General features: G+C 49.3%; 1 protein-coding gene across 2 annotated transcripts in view; it reads left to right on the top strand.

Moving 5' to 3' along the window:
* The window catches only part of ATG4A (autophagy related 4A cysteine peptidase), a 159667-nt gene extending 144464 nt beyond the window's left edge, over positions 1-15203 (top strand). For both annotated transcript variants that reach the window (XM_085608159.1, XM_085608160.1), the window contains one exon: positions 13548-15203. In XM_085608159.1, the coding sequence (XP_085464285.1) occupies positions 13548-13612 (65 nt within the window). In that variant the 3' untranslated portion in view covers positions 13613-15203. The remainder of the gene's footprint in view (positions 1-13547) is intronic.
* The last annotated feature ends 772 nt before the right edge of the window (positions 15204-15975 follow it).

Below are 15975 nucleotides of genomic sequence, written 5' to 3' on the forward strand. Positions count from 1 at the left end.
AAGAGACTATATATCTATTGAAGTGCTCCGGGGTCCACGCACATGGGCGGGACTATTCACATGATTATAACTATCACAGAGATACCCCTACTACAGAACTGGAGTTACAGGTAAGAAACTACTCCTTCAGGGTTGCCCCTAAATACTAAACTTAGGGGCATTAAAGGGGTGTGCAGGTCGGGATCAATGGGTCCTTCCTTGGGTTGGGGACACCCCCTACTATGCCACCCTCCAGTGGGAGGCCGGCATGAGCCTCTCCCTAATTGGCTGGGTCCCCCATCTTCAAGAAGGAGGAGGCTGAGATGTGTGCTTCACCTCTTCTCCCCCACCTGAGGGGTGGGGTTGGCAAAGGTGGGCACACCTCTCCTCCTTAATTGGTTTTCCCGCCAATTCTCCTGCCCAAAGTGGAGGTCAGAACCAGTGGGAGACAGTTGCTGGAGGCAGCAAAAGGCAAGGACAGCTTACAAAGGTGGCAGGCCTTTGAAGCTTCCCCTTCGTGGGCCTAGCCCATCCTGGGGGAGGAGGCATTACACCTCTGCCCAGGATGGGCTTTGTTTCTGGACCCAGAGGACGGATGCCCTCTCCCCAGGGGTCCAGAAGCCTGTCTAGTAGTGGCAAATGGCAGGCAGCCATTCAGGAACCACACACGGTATGGTCGTTTTTAGGGGCCATCTCTAAGATGCCCTCTAAGTGCATTTTACATTAAATCCCACACTGGCATCAGTGTGGGTTTAATGTGCTGAGAAGTTTGCTATCAAACTTCCCAGGTTTCAGTGAAGCCATTATGGAGCTGTGGCGTTTGTAATGACCAACTCCCGGATCATATATTCTTTATGGCTTTACTGCACTTACAATGTCTAAGAATGGACTTAGACACTGTAGGGGTACAGGGCTCATGGCAGTGTACCCTCACCTGTGGGCTAGAACACCCTGCTAGAGGGGTGCCTTAACTAGGCCCTAGGCAGTGGGTTGCTGACATGGCACACATGTATGTGTGCCATGTTGACTCTTCACTTTTCTCTGCACCAAGATGCGCAGCCTGCAATGGCAGTGTGTGGGTGTTAAGGTGCAGGGTCCCTAGGGGTGTCATAATAGAGTCCCTGGTCACAGTGCCCTTGGTACCCAGGGTACCTTTTACAAGGGGCTTACCTGTGGCCAGAAATGTGTGAACAAAGGTACAGTTTTAGGAAAAAATATAGGCGCTGGGAACCTGATTATTAGGGACCCAGGGCACATCAAGTCAAAATGCATAAGATGTCAGGCAAAATGTGGGGGCTAACCATGCAAAAAGGAGCACTTTCCTTCAGCAGTGGGGTCTTCAGGCTTTGGGTTTCTGCGGTCAAAAAGTCCACACAGGCGTCTTTGGACGCCTTCAGGTGTGCAGGGAAGCAGGTCTGTTACTTCTCAGGAGTCTTGATTCCTGGGTGAAGTCCTGGCAGGTCTCACGGGCTTTGGGGACTCAGCAGCTGCAACCTAGCGCAATTGTCAAAGTCAGCAGGCAGTCCAGCAGGGTTGGTGCCAAGTCAGTTTCTTGCCAGATGCGACTCTTCGCGTCCTTCTTCGTCTTTCAGGTTGGCATGATCTGTTCTTCTGGTGCCAGGGGCTCCCCTAAATCCTGAATTTAGGGGCGTTAGGGGAGTGTAGGGTAGGCACCAATGGGCAACTTACACTTGGGATCACTACACCCCCTATATGACCACTTCCTGTGGGAAGTGGCCATAACTCTGTCCCAGAGTTCCTATCTGTGACAACACAAAGATGGCCACTTCTGAAAAATCGTACCCACATCAGGTTAGGCCATCTTAGTGGTGGTACTAGCCTGAGGGGTTGGCACACCTACCTGACTAGCTAATTTCCTGCCTACCTAAAGGTGCCAAAGGGCTCTGGACAAAAGGGGGTCAGCCTCCACTGCTGTGAGGGGAGACAGATTCGCATTTCAACGGCGAAAGCTTCGTTGAAACACGCCGGCGTAGGAGTGCTAATCAGTAGGCCATCCTGAGGGAGGGGATGTGAACACCCTCTTCTTCCTGTGCAGGCTTTGTTTCTGACCTCCAGAGAGCAAAGGCACTCACCCTGGTAGGTCAGAAATCTGTCTCTGGTGGCTGGCTGGCAGAGACCAGTCAGCCAACACACCAGAGGCTGGTAGGTTTTCAGGGGGCACCTCCAAGGTGCCCTCTGTGTTCATATTTTTTGAAAATTCTTTTTATTGGCATTTAGCTTTAAAAGTTGACAATTATCACGTTTCACGTAAATGACTGCAACATATACATAGCAGGATAGACCATCATTGAGTGTGTGATTACATTTACACCGTGGTTGGTGTGAGCGTGGTCTGCAGTATAGCAGGTCTGTGCCAGTGAAGTGCCCTCTGTGTTCATATATTTACAAATCCACCACTGGAATCAGGGTGGGTTTGTAAATATGAGATGTTTGATACCAAACATTCCTATTTTCAGTGAAGCCATCATGTAGCTGGGGAACTCGTTTTCACCAGTGTCCAGCACATATTCTACAATGGCTTCCCTGTTCACTTGCACTGGCAGTAATGGAACTGATCAGCACTGGGGCATATCTGCTCATGTAGGAATGCCCTCACATGTAATACTAAGCACCGTGCCTTAGGGCTGTAAGGCCTGCTGTAGGGGTGACTTACAAGTACTACATGCAGTGGCAGGGGACCTGGCACACACGGATGTGTGTCAGGTATGTTTTCATATTTGTCTGCGATAGCAGCCCTGCATGAGTTTGGGGAGGGATCCCTTAGGGTGTCACAATTCGTGCTGCAGTCCTTGGGGCCCCACTTTAGTACCTCAGGTCATAGGTATCAGGGGTACCATTTACTAGGGACTTATAGAGGGTGCTAAAGCATTGCCAATTGGGGCAACAATTGTACAGTTTTGGGGAAGAGATTTGACTCTGGAGACCTGGTTAGCAGGAACCAAATGCACTTCCAGTTTAAATCTCATCATGTACCAGGCAGAAAGGGGGGTGACCATGTCAAAAAGTGGCACTTTCCTACACAACCCCCGAAACAAAAGAGGCTGAGACTAACCTTTCTCAAGAGGGTCCTCATCGCTTAATTGGAAAAACCTGTAAAGGCCACCTGCATTGGCATGGTCAATGCCAGGTCTGTGCTCCATTGTAAAATACATTCCCTGCAGGGAGATGGACTGCTTCAATGGTTTAAAGTCTTCACCTTTCATTTGCATCAACCATGTGAGAGGCCCGTGGTCAGTTTGAACAAGGAAGTGAGAGCCAAACAAGTATGGTCTCAACTTCTCAGGGACCAAACCACAGCAAAGGCTTCTCTCTCAATGGCACTCCACACTGCTCTCTGGGGAGAAACTTCCTGCTAATGAAAGCAACAGGTTGGTCATGGCCATCATTGTTGGTCTGGGAAAGGACCACTCCTATCCCATGTTCAGAGACATGTGTCTGCACTATGAACTGGTGGAGAGCAGCTTCATTAAACCTGACGTCGCGGTCGGTGCCTACAGACTGCAGGGGAGTAGCTCCTCTACTCCAAGGGAGATGCTGGCTGCTTGGCAAAGTGCTGGCAACCCTCTGGGGCTTGTGGAGGATGCACAGCTGCAGGATGAGTCGAGTTTCTGTACGATAGGCAGGGTTTGGCACCAAAAGGCCACAGCAGTCTTCAGTTCTTGCGGGGATCAGCTTTTCAGTGTCCTCTTCTTTGTAGTCTGTGGAAGCTGCAGCTCTGGATTCAGGGAGCCCACTAATACTAAATGTACGGGCATTAGGGCACTGGAGAGTAGTATCCAATGGGCTACCTACCCTTGGGGTCACTACGCCCCCATGTGACCACTTCCTGTGAGAAGTGGGCATAACCCTATCCCAGCTTGCTAAATTCTGGTATCACCAGATGGTGGAATTTTGCTAGTGTGGGGCTCATCAAGCAGCTCACTTCAGGGGTGCCACCTAAATACTCAATTTAGGGGTGTTAAGAGGATTGTACGGTAGTAGCCAATGGCTACTTACCTTTGGGGTTCCTACATCCCGTATATGAACACTTCCTGTGGGCAGTGGACCCACTGTATCTAATTTCACCAAAAAACAAGATGGTGGAATTCTATTTTTTGTGATCACTTCAGGTAGCCCACCATAACGGTGTAAGTAGTCCGATAGTGAACACGCCTCCTGACTAAACTAATTTTCCCGCCTGTCTTGGTGCCAAATGGGCTCTGAGCAGGGGGTGGCATTTCTCTGTCTGGGGGAAGCCGGGCTCTCATATCAAAAGTGGCAGAGGCATTTGAAGCCTCCTGGCCTTGATATGCTGATTACGTAACCATCCTGCTTGGGTAGGGTGACAACACCTGTCTGTGGTGGCAGGCTAGTCTACACCAGTCAGCCAGTACACTAGAGGTTGGTAGATTTTCAGGGGGCACCTCTAAGATGCCCTCTAGTTGCATGTTTTAATAAATCCACTACTGGCATCAGTATGGATTTTTATTTTTTTTATTTTTTATTTTTTTAAAGTTTTTATTGAAATTAGACAAATCAAATAATACAGAGTTTGCGGCTGTGTGATCCACAAATAACAAATCAGTAGCAGCATTGTGACATTTCCGGTCCGTAGATAAACAATACCACATCATGAATGCGACCGACAACAAGACCCCATCTACCAATCCATCATCAACACTTGCCCGAACCTGAACCAGGGGGATCCCTGACCCGTGAGCTGTCTCCAGGGTACCAAAGACGTCCCCCTCCCCCGCCCTCATTTCTAACCTGGGAAAACGCCACGCGGTGTACAGTACCTGACCCCAGGAGCTTAATATCCCTGCGTCGACACCCCAGCAGGACCCCTACATCTGCGTAATAGTGGGTTGGTACGACCTACCCCACTCCAGTGGGAGCTATTCCGGGATTCGGGGATGGTGGGGTCGAGCCAGGCAAGCCTGCAATGTATGTTTTATAAGGGCCCCAGATGTCCCTAGGCCGCGCTATCGTTGGGAGGAGACTAGAGTAGATCTCGCTATTCGTGCTGCAGAAAGCCATGGCTGTAAGCCATGTCTTGGACGTGGCAGCTGTCTTCCTCCCCCAGTGCTTTGCTATCTCCCGCTTGGCCAGAAGAAGCCCTAGCGAGGCCAGTTTACGGACATTCTTTGGGAAATTGACCGTATAACCCAACAGTGCGACCTCAGGAGTGGGAATGAGTGTAAGCCCTAGCATCTCTTCTAGGATCTTGTGAACCTGAGCCCAGAATGTCTGCAGTCTCGGACACGTCCAGGCCATGTGTGCAAAATCGGCATGTGGTGCAGCGCATTTCCAGCAGGCGTGCGGCCGCGCGGGATCAATGGCATGGAGTCTAACCGGGGTCATATACCAACGGCGCAGGAATTTATAATGTAGGAGTTTGTGACGGCTATTCAATGACACTGTGTCGGTGACCTTGCAACATGCCGTCCATTGTTCGTCCGTGATAGGCCTACCAAGGTCTGTCCCCCACTCCTCCCGCGCACGATCATCCGCACAGGGGACCCGCGCCGCGCATGCCTTGTACAGCTTGGAAACAATATGTGCCCCCGTATCGGCGTCAATCAGGATGGTGAGAGGTTCAAGGGAGGCCGGCTCGAGGGGGAATCCCTGAATCTCCGCCCGGGCGGCGCAATAGAGCCGGCGAAGAACGAACCGGTCCATGAATGTAGCGTCACTTAATCGCGCGTCCTCTGACGCCGAGAAAATGTGCCCACCCGGGTACAAGTCCCCGATCCTGGTGAGGTCAAATTTCGTCAACGTTCGTCGCACTAGTGCTTCATCCGTGCCGGGTAACAGCCCAGGGTTGGGTATCGGGAGAGAAGACGAATATAGTTGAGGCTGAGCCAGATAGCGCGAGAGCCTGCTCCATGCCCAGCTGGTGGTAGACACAGTTTGAATGTCCTTTGGGTCCCTGGGGACACCTCTAGGCAACACCGTCGACAGGCGACCCGGGAGGACAAAGTCCGCCTCTGGGCGAAGGAATGGGATCCGAGCATCAGGGTGATACCAGGCATAGGCATGTGCACACTGAGCGACTAGATAGTATAAATATAAATCCGGCACTCCAAGGCCACCACGATCCTGTGGGAGTATGAGGGTCGCCCAGCGGATCCGGGGGTGTTTCCCGCCCCAGACCAGTCTAATCATGAGGGACCGCAGTGTGGAGAAGAAGGCCCGGGTCAGAGGGATAGGGATGTTATTGAAAAGATACAAGAATTTGGGGAGCACTATCATTTTAAGAATAGCTATCCTGGCGGACATAGAGAGCGGGAGCCGCAACCACCCATCCACCTGAGTCTCCAGCCGCGCAATCGCGCGGCCATAGTTGAGGCGGATGATTTCGTCCGTGTTCAAATGTATTTGTATGCCCAAGTACCGCACCGAGTCTGAGCACCACTCAAGAGGGAACTCACATTGCCATGGGGAGGTGCCGATAGTCAGTGGGAAGATGATGGACTTATGCCAGTTTATGCCCAGGCCCGAATGGCTACCGAAACGAAGGATCTCATGTATCAAGGGGGCCAGGTTGGCCTGCGGCTCCCTGACATACAGGATTGTGTCATCGGCATACAGAGAGGCCAGCAATGGGCCCGTCCGAAACTGGAGACCCCTGTGGAGGTGCCGCTCTTGGAAATGCCGAATCAAGGGGTCCATAGCCAAAATGAACAAGAGCGGTGAAAGCGGGCAACCCTGCCGCGTACCGCGCGTGAGTGAGAATGGGCGAGATAGCGTGCCGTTGAGACGCAAACGGGCCGTAGGGCGACTATAAAGGAGTCTGACGGTCGCCAGGAAGTTCGTGGGCATGCCCATGCGCTCCATGACGGAAAGAAAGAAAGGCCACTCCAAAGAATCGAACGCTTTTTCGGTGTCTAGGAGGATCGCTGCAGCCGGAGTGGTCGGGTTAATTCTGTGCAGAACCGTGAAGAGCGTACGCAAATTCAGCGACGTCGAGCGGCGGGGGACAAAGCCGGACTGTGCGGGCGATATAATGAATTCCATCAGCTGGGAAAGCCTGTTGGCCACTATTTTGGCCAAGATCTTATAGTCAGTGTTTAAGAGGGAGAGGGGCCTGTACGACCCACACAATGTCGGGTCCTTATTCGGCTTCGGGAGCAGCACAATGACCGCCTCACTAAGAGTTGACGGGAGGGAGCCACGCTCCAAGGCCTCCGCGTACACCTCTATTAGCTTGGGCGCCAGCAGGTCCAAAAAGGCCTTGTAGAAGTCAGCGGAGAAGCCATCAAGGCCCGGGGCCGAAGAGCCCCGGAGCACTTTGATCGCCCCCCGTACCTCCGCCACCGTTATAGGTCCCGCCATGAACTCCTGCATGCCCCTATCCAGGAACACAAGAGCGATTTCCGATAAATAGGCCGCACGCGCGGCCGCGGAGTCACCCAACTTGGTGGTGCATAGATCTGTGTAGTAGGCCAGGAACTCGTCCCGGATCTCAGCGGGCGTTGTGCGGAGCTCCCCGTCCGTGCCCCGCACCTCGGCGATAAGGGACTTGCTGTATGGTGGTCGCAAGGCCTGCGCTAGCGTGCGCCCTGGTCTGTCCCCCTCTCCATACCTACGCGCAACCTGGTATTTCCCCAGATACAGGATCTCCCTGTCCGCGGCCTCCCGGAAGTCAGATAACAGTCGTAAGCGCCTGGTAAATACCTCGTCCGCGGGTGCCTGCTGCGCCTCAGTGTCTAGCGCGTCTAGCTGTATCTCCAGTTGTGTTATTGTGGCGCGCAATACTTTCAGGACCCCCGCGTGCTTAGCAATGCAGACCCCTCTGATGTATGCCTTGAACCCATCCCAAAGCACTGCCCACGAGTCCACCGAGCCAGTATTTATGGTGAAGTAGTCCTCTATCGCCTCGGAAACCTCGTGCACAAAAAGGTCATCAAGCAGCGCCCTCCCAGGGAAGCGCCACTGCCGCTCAAACCCCTCAGGTCGAGGAACGTCTAAGCCAAGCAGGACTGGAGAGTGGTCCGAGTACGTTCTCGGGAACGTCCTCAACGCGCGGAACCAAGGGGACAGGCCCGGGGAGAGGAGCCAGTAGTCAATTCTGGTCCAAGTGTTGTGCTGCCCTGAAAAGTGTGTGTAGTCAGTAGTGTTTGGGTGTCGCCTGCGCCATATATCCGTCAACGAGAATCGACGGCAAATGTCCAGGAATGCGCGCCTTGCCCTAGGCTTAGAGTCTGTGGCCCCAGAGGTGCTATCCAGCCCCACATCCAGTAACATGTTTAGGTCGCCGCCCGTCAAAACGCCAGCCGGCGCTAGGGTTACCAGTTGGGCCGCAAGCGCATTGAAAAAATCCGGGGAATCAGTGTTGGGGGCATACACACAGACAAGAGTAACAACATGGCCCATCAAGACCCCCTGTACAATACAGTAGCGCCCCTCCCTGTCCCCCAGAAACGTCCGGCACTGAAACGGGACTCTCTTATGGATCAGCACCGCAGTGCCTCTGGCGTAATTACTGTAATTAGCGAAGTATCGGTGAGCGCCCCAGGAAGCCGCAAAGCGGGAGGGCGTGGGGCCATGCAGATGAGTCTCTTGGAGAAAAGCAATGTCCACCTGATGCCGATTTAAGTAATGCAGTACTTGTTTGCATTTACTCCGGTTGTTCAGGCCCCGGACATTCCAAGTCATTAACGATAGATTGAAAGGAGCTTCATTCAAACCTATGTGGGCCATTGATGCCAGTCAGCAAGTGATGGGAGCAGCAAAATCGGAATGTCACTGTGTATCAATAAAGTTCGTTCACACATAGCCGTAGTAGAAGAATCAAAATTGCTTACCCCAACCCCCCTCCCCCCGCCCAGCCAAACCACGCAAACGTGAGGCAATCCCAGTTCTGGAAAAAAAGAAGAACATAGCTCTAGGCAGGAATACCCAGTGTAACCAAACAGCAAAAAATAGAGCATCGCAACAGAAAACGATCCCAGCGGTTTCAACCAAAGGGGGGTGACAACGATCCGCAATCAACCCAGCGCTGCAGCACAAATATACTCCAAATGTTAATACGTCCTCAAATAACCAAAGTCAAAACAGTGCAAAGTTCAGTAGCGGGCGCAGTCTCAGCCGACACCTGAGGATAAGAACAGGTCCTGGCTGCCCGCAGACCCACTACCAGGGGGAGAGCGTCCACCCTCATCTCCCCCCGGCGGGCCCCTGCGCGGCTTGTAGGTACGGCAAAACTCCTGCACCGCAGCGGGATTGTCAAATAGCCGAGCTCGGCCATCAACCTCGACCCGGAGCCGGGCCGGATAGAGCATGCCATATTTAAGGCCCAGGTTCCGGAGCGCCGCCTTCACCCCCGCATACTTACGCCTGGCCTCCTGGACCATGGCGGTGAAGTCAGGGTAGAATGAAAGTCTTGAGCCTTGCCAAGTAATCTCGCCCTTCTCTCTGGCAAGCCGCAAGGCCGTGTCACGGTCTCGGAAGTTCATAATGCGGGCAATCAGGGGGCGAGGCGGGAGCCCCGGGTTAGGTCTCGGCCCCAGGGAGCGGTGGGCACGCTCCACCACGAAGCCAGGAGTGAAGGAGTCTCTCCCAAAGATATCAGCCAACAGTTGTTCCACAAAAACATCCAGCCTGCCCGTGGCCGTGGACTCCGGAACCCCAATAATCCGTACATTGTTGCGCCGACTGCGCGATTCCAAATCTTCGTTTTTGCTGGCCACTTCCTTCAGTATGCGCTCCAATCTGTCCACCCTTTTGATCTCCTGCACCGATTTATCCTCCACTGCCAAGATCCGGGCCTCAGCCTCTCCCAAACGCTTGTCATGGGCCTGGATTTTGGCCCCCATAGTTTCCAGCGTCTTATTTAGGGCGTCAAAGCGACCATCCAGGGCCCTGAAGCCGGCACGCATCTCCTGTAGCCAGTCCGGGGCCGGAGCCTGGGTCGTCGAGCCGCCGGTCGCCCCACCAGCCGGGTCCGGCATGTCAGGGGGGTTATCCGCGGGCTGCTCCGACAGTTTCTCGAACTGCAGCGTTTTCTGTTTGGGGTCCTTGCGACCCATTCCCGCAACCGCCAGACGTGTAGCGAGCAAGGGAGGCGATGGTGCGATGGAGCGTCCGGCTAATCCTTAGCCAATCTGGTCTGGAGCACTGATGATGATGAGCCCACCGGGCACCGGACAGATCACGACCTCACTGTGCAGCAGGCAAGAGCCACGACTCCGTGTAGCCAGCAGGGCCCCAATGGAACATCAAGTGCGCCATCGCGATGTGTTCAGCAGCCACGACTCGGCGCCGCCGGGAGGGGCAAGGGAGGAACGCACCAACCAGCCGCGGAGCACATGGCGAAACCCGAGAGGGCCCAAGTAACGAGGCAGAGACAACCCGGGTGTCGGGCCCAGCGCAGGGCCCCAACCGCCCCCCCCCACCGCCAGCAGGCCGTCCCGCCACCCCTCCCAGGCTCCCCGACCGGATTAGCCCGGGGCCCCAGGGAGGAGACAACGAGCGAGGCCGCGGCCGGAGCGCAGGTCCAAAGCCGTGCGCCCGGTCGTCCTCCGGTCCGCAACGGCGTAGGGAGAAAGAAGCGGGCCCCCGCCAGCCTGCACCACGGTGCTCAATGCCCCCCCCTCCGAGCCCCCCGGGTACCTGTCTCTCGGCCGGCCGCTCTCCTCGCACTCGAGTCCCCCATTCCCGGATCAGCCCGCCATCTTGGGCCTCAGGATGGTGTGCTCATCTCCGGGCGCCCCCGTGGTCCGGGGGGTCCGCTCTGCATCCCAGCGCACTCCGGGGTCTTAGTAGGGTCAGCGGCAGCGTCTGGTGTCCCGCGCCCGCATCAGGAGGGCGAGGAAAGCAGGGTTTGCGCCGGGTCGATGGCGGAGCTTCAACGCCGTGCGGCCATCTTAGCCCGCGGCTTGGCCACGCCCCCCCATCAGTATGGATTTATTAAGACAAGGTGTTTGATACAAAACACCATAGGTTTCGGTGACGCCACCATGTAGCTGGGGAACTCGTAATGACCGGTGCTCAGTACGTGTACTCAAGATGGCTTCCCTGTTCACTTGCACTATCTAGCAGTTGGACTAAACAGCACAGGTGCATATCTGTTCATGCAGATATGTCCTCACATGTAATAAAATGCACCCTGCCTTAGGGCTGTAAGGCTTGCTGTAGGTGTGACTTACATATATTGCATGCAGTGTCTGCGGGCATGGCACACAAGGCATGTGTCATGTTGTGTTTTCACATTTGTCTGCACCATTTCACACAGCCTGCAATGGCAGTCTGCATGAGGTTGGTGGTGCGTCCCTTAGAGTGGCACAATACATGCTGCAGCATATTGGAATCCTCTTTAGTGCCCGTGTCCTAGGTACCAGGGGTACCATTTACTAGGGACTTACAAGGGTTCTAAAGATCTTGCCAGTCAAGAACAATTGCATAGTTACCTTGTTTTTGGGAAAGAACACTGGCACTGGGGACCTGGTTATCAGGAACCCAGTGCTCTTCAGTAAAGGATCTATCAAATAACAGGCAAAAATGGGGGTGACCATGTCAAAAAGGGGTACTTTCCTACAGTGCATGTATAAAATGCAGGGTTTGTGTAACCTTCAGCACTTACATATGCAGTTTACTGACTGGTTACATGAAGGGGGAATTGTGTTATAACATGGGATCCTCAATGCTGCACTAGCAACACATTTTCTTTCTCTGAATCATACAGTGCACTGAATGACAAAGATTTATCATCCCAAATCTTTCTACATTGAAGAACTTAAACAGGAATCAGATATTTTGAAGCGCTGTCACAGATGAACATAGTTTGAAATAAGAGATAGGCCGTGTATTTTTGTATTTTCCGAACTGAAATAGTGTTGAAAATATTAATCATATAAGATTATTCAAAATATACTGTTTTAACATATCTACGCATAAGAAATGGAAACCATTGTCTCTTTCATGTTAGTTAGTTTGTGACTTTGAAACCCCCTTGTTTTAAAAATTAATATGCAAGGAATACTCCCATCTCTTGAGAGTCATGAGTGATCAGCTGTAAAAAAAATTTAAAAAAAGTCTAATACATCTAAAAATTAAATATTAATGTTTCAGTTAAGAGTGCACCTGGGTGGTGCACAATATTTATTGCACTCGATTAATACTGATATCAAGGCAATCTGAATTTATCGAGGGCGGTAAATATGCCATGTTGCTATTTGAACCCTTCAAAATGTGACATAATAGCAGGTTTTGGCGTTTTCCTCACCAAAATGCATTTGTCCTGTTAATTACTAGGCCTTTTTCCTCATTAAATATTGACTGGTTTGGCCGGCTGAAACATTCAAAGTTGCGGTCTTTTTACAAATTTTCCACCAGTAATTACTGGATGCCATAAACTTGTAATTGCATTCACTGCACAAATAGTTGTTTCCACAGTGACCGTAAATTAAAGAGTCTCTCTTAATTGAGACCCCCAAATTATTTTCTATCCAAAGCAAGGAGGCTCAGATATGTGCATAAGAACCCAAGCTAGTCCTGCAGAAGGTTGTGGCAAGGTCACACATTTGGGTCAAAACAATAACTATTGAATACAGAGTGAGGACACAACACTGTCGAACCTGAGTTGAAAAATGATAATGGACAATGTGGTTTATTGTTGTTTATTATTCCTAACTCATCATATGCCGGGGCCCAAACTTCAAGGCGTAGCAAACAATACGACATACAGAATTCGGGTAAGCAGCAAAAAAACAACACTAACATAATGGAATACAAAGGAAATACTGTAATCAGCAGAAACTAAATACATACAGTAAACATACCATGGAATTAAAAATGGATCAAGCAAACTCAGTTATGTGCATCATAGAATAAGGAAGTTTGGGGAGAGGGGACACTTAGTCTTGGATTTGAGGTCAAAACAGCTAAAGTCAACCTGCTCCTGGTGCCTGGAGCTTTGGAAGATTCTTTTGTAATTTATGCTGAAGTTGTTTACTAGCCCTACATTTTTGGGGCAACTCTTCTGCTATTAATGATCAGCCTCATATTTGGACAAGTGCTGTCTTGGAATAAAAATGTTTTGGTCAGAGTAGGATAAAGGAGGTGTGACTGGTTTGCGGAAATGGAAGATACCTGATAGGTATTTTGGGTGCTTACACAGTGGCCTTGCTGTCTGTGGGTTAAATATTAACTGGCATTTAGGAAACACCCAGATTCTGTGCCACTTTCTTCGGAGAATGCGGTGGCTCTAGTTGTGAGGGCACGCTAACATCAAGTGTTATTGGCCTTATTATTTATTTCCAAGACATCGGTTTTATCACTGTCTAGGCGTAGGCCGTCAACTCCCATCCAGTTTTTGATTGCCAGAAGATGAGTTGGAGAAACCCTGCTCATAAGGGAGAAGTATGTGTGGTTGAGAGGACTTTGGCAGAGAAACCGTACTTGATAGTTAATATATTCTCTCTGCTTAGTTCTTTTTCGAGAACAGCTATATTTTTTGACTGCTTTATCGTTTTTCAATCATATTTTGTAACACATATGGCAGACTCCTCAGTTATTTGGAGGTTACCTCTATCTGACATTGTTTTATTTTTGTTTTGTTTTAGAATTCATTGAATCTACAGATAAACTGTTTGAATTAGAGGAAGAGTTCGAGATTCTGAGTGTATGAAGAACCTTCTCGAAATGGACCATGCGTGGACTTGGTCCTGGGACAGCTTTTCTAGCCGGAAAGTGCCTAAAATCACATATACACGAGCAGAGCACAAAAACTCGTACGGTGCCCAACACAAAGTTCTACTTTTTTCAGACAATTTCCTCCCAAAAGGATAATGCACAGAGATATCCTTCCGAGTTAGTTTTTTTGTGGGAGGAACCTTTTATTTGCCATGGAGCACCTGTAAAATAAAAACACGAGCTGAAAGCAGTTTCAGAACAAAGAGGATTGCCGGTGCCAGAGCCTCGTTTTGAAGTAAGACGGTCCCAAAAGGAATGTTCCACTATTCAGCAATTTCTTGTTTACAAAGAAAACTCTTGAGGATACTTGGGTAACTGTTTTCAATTTTGCATTTTTCAATCACTATGGCAAATTGATGGATTTTGTTAACTAAATTGAAAAATTCTTAAAAACCTTTATGTTTTCTTAATATTTTTCTTTTTTTAACAAAAGAAACTCTTCTGAAACGTTAGTCAGGTCGAAGAGATAGGCGATGAGTGATATTGCAGATTGTAGGTCATGGCATTTTCCACTCAGACCTCTTATAAAAGCATGCTGAGAGCCAAGTTCATTATACTTCAAAAAAAGTAAAAGCGGTCAGAGTTTTTTTTTTTACACCAGTTCTAACTTATTTATTTTATAAGGTTGTTGATTTACTCACAGAGAGCCCATCAGTAACAGCACTTTATCTTTGCTTTAAAAATAATGTTTAACCTTTTAGATGTTAACCCATTTATGTTGTTGCAAGGACTGTTTGGAAGTACAAGTCGTTCGTTGCTACCCACGTCTCCTTGCATGAAGGATTTGTGTTCCTGAGAAGCCGTATAGTATGTGGTTTTGCAAGTGTCATCTTCCTTTCTTCGGTTGCAAGTACTGTCGAAAGGTTTACAATGAACAGAAAAGTATTGAGTTCTCTTGTTTTCTCACCACTGTAATATGCAAGTCTACCAAAGTGTACACAAAGTAGAAGCAGATGGATGCTGTGTCTGAGTTCATACTCATCCTTGACTTGGAATAATAAACTTAGAACCTAAACTGAAAGACAAGATTGTAATATAGACCTAGGAAAGGAGGCTTTAGACAGTAGAACCTGTTGTATTACCTACTTTTTGTGGCATTACAATTACAAGCTTTGGATCCAACTGTGATGTCAAGAACATTTATATCAAAAGAGGATATGCAATATAAATGACTACTTTCGGATGGCACCAAGTATATATCAAAATAGTTCTTTTGTTTATAAACTTTGCAATATTAAGTGTTCTTTGAGAAACGTGTTGTTCTAAAGAGCAAAGTAAGAGATTTCTATTTAAAGACGGTTTATGTATGAAGCTAGCATTCTCTCAGGATCAACTGGCTTCAATGAAGAGCAGAAGAGCTATAACATGAACTGAAACAGCCTTCACTGATGGTGAGCACTCTTGAAAATGCTGCACTTCTTGAATCACTAGATGTAATACACGGTTTGGTTGGTGTTCACACCATACCTGGTTGATCTTCATTTTGTTTAACTTTGTATGCTCTAAAACTTTAATATAATGCAAAATATACTTTTTTGTATGGTACTGATATTTGAAAAAAAATATTCTCTGCTTCCTTTTTTCATCATTTAATTCAATCACTGAAGGTCTACAGTTCTGAAAAGGCTTAATGATTCAGGGCTCACCATATTGTGAATGAGTGGCTATTCTTTTAACACAACAAAAGCATACTTATCTTAAGTGTGCTTTAACCAGTTAACAATGTAGTACTTATCGAAATCAGATATTCGCCCATTTTTGTTTTTAATGTAAAAATAACCCTGTAAGCTTGTTGAATCTGTGGTGTAGCCCTGCACACACAAGTTCCAGAACTGTATTAATGCAAATGTACTTTTATCCAGCTATCAGGTGTGCTGTTTCGAATTGTTGGTCCATTAATTTAGGTAACCATTCCTCAGGCAAATTATGACTTAGCTTTAACTTGATTAGACACAAAAATTGATTTTCCATAGCAATTTGAAAAAATTAAGACTTAGAGTTGCCACTACTAGGTAAGAATTATGGCTGCCTATTGGTGTTGATCGACCTCTCTGCATCATTTAATATGGTAGATCAGGCAATTCTCTTAGACTTGCTACAGTAGCTCATGCCGACGAGGACACTTCTTTCTCTTCCACCTCTCCTGCAGAATTTTGATGGGTCCTTTTGTGTCACCGAAAGCTACTTCCTGCTGCAAGATTCATCAAGGCACCCCAATGTCACCAGGTCTTCTCTACATCTATTTAGCTCCCCTATTTACATTGTTTAATTATTCACAGGTCAAACTTCAATCATATC

The sequence above is a fragment of the Triturus cristatus genome, chromosome 5_2 (genome assembly GCF_964204655.1).
Source record: "Triturus cristatus chromosome 5_2, aTriCri1.1, whole genome shotgun sequence".
NCBI classification, from domain to species: Eukaryota; Metazoa; Chordata; class Amphibia; order Caudata; family Salamandridae; genus Triturus; species Triturus cristatus.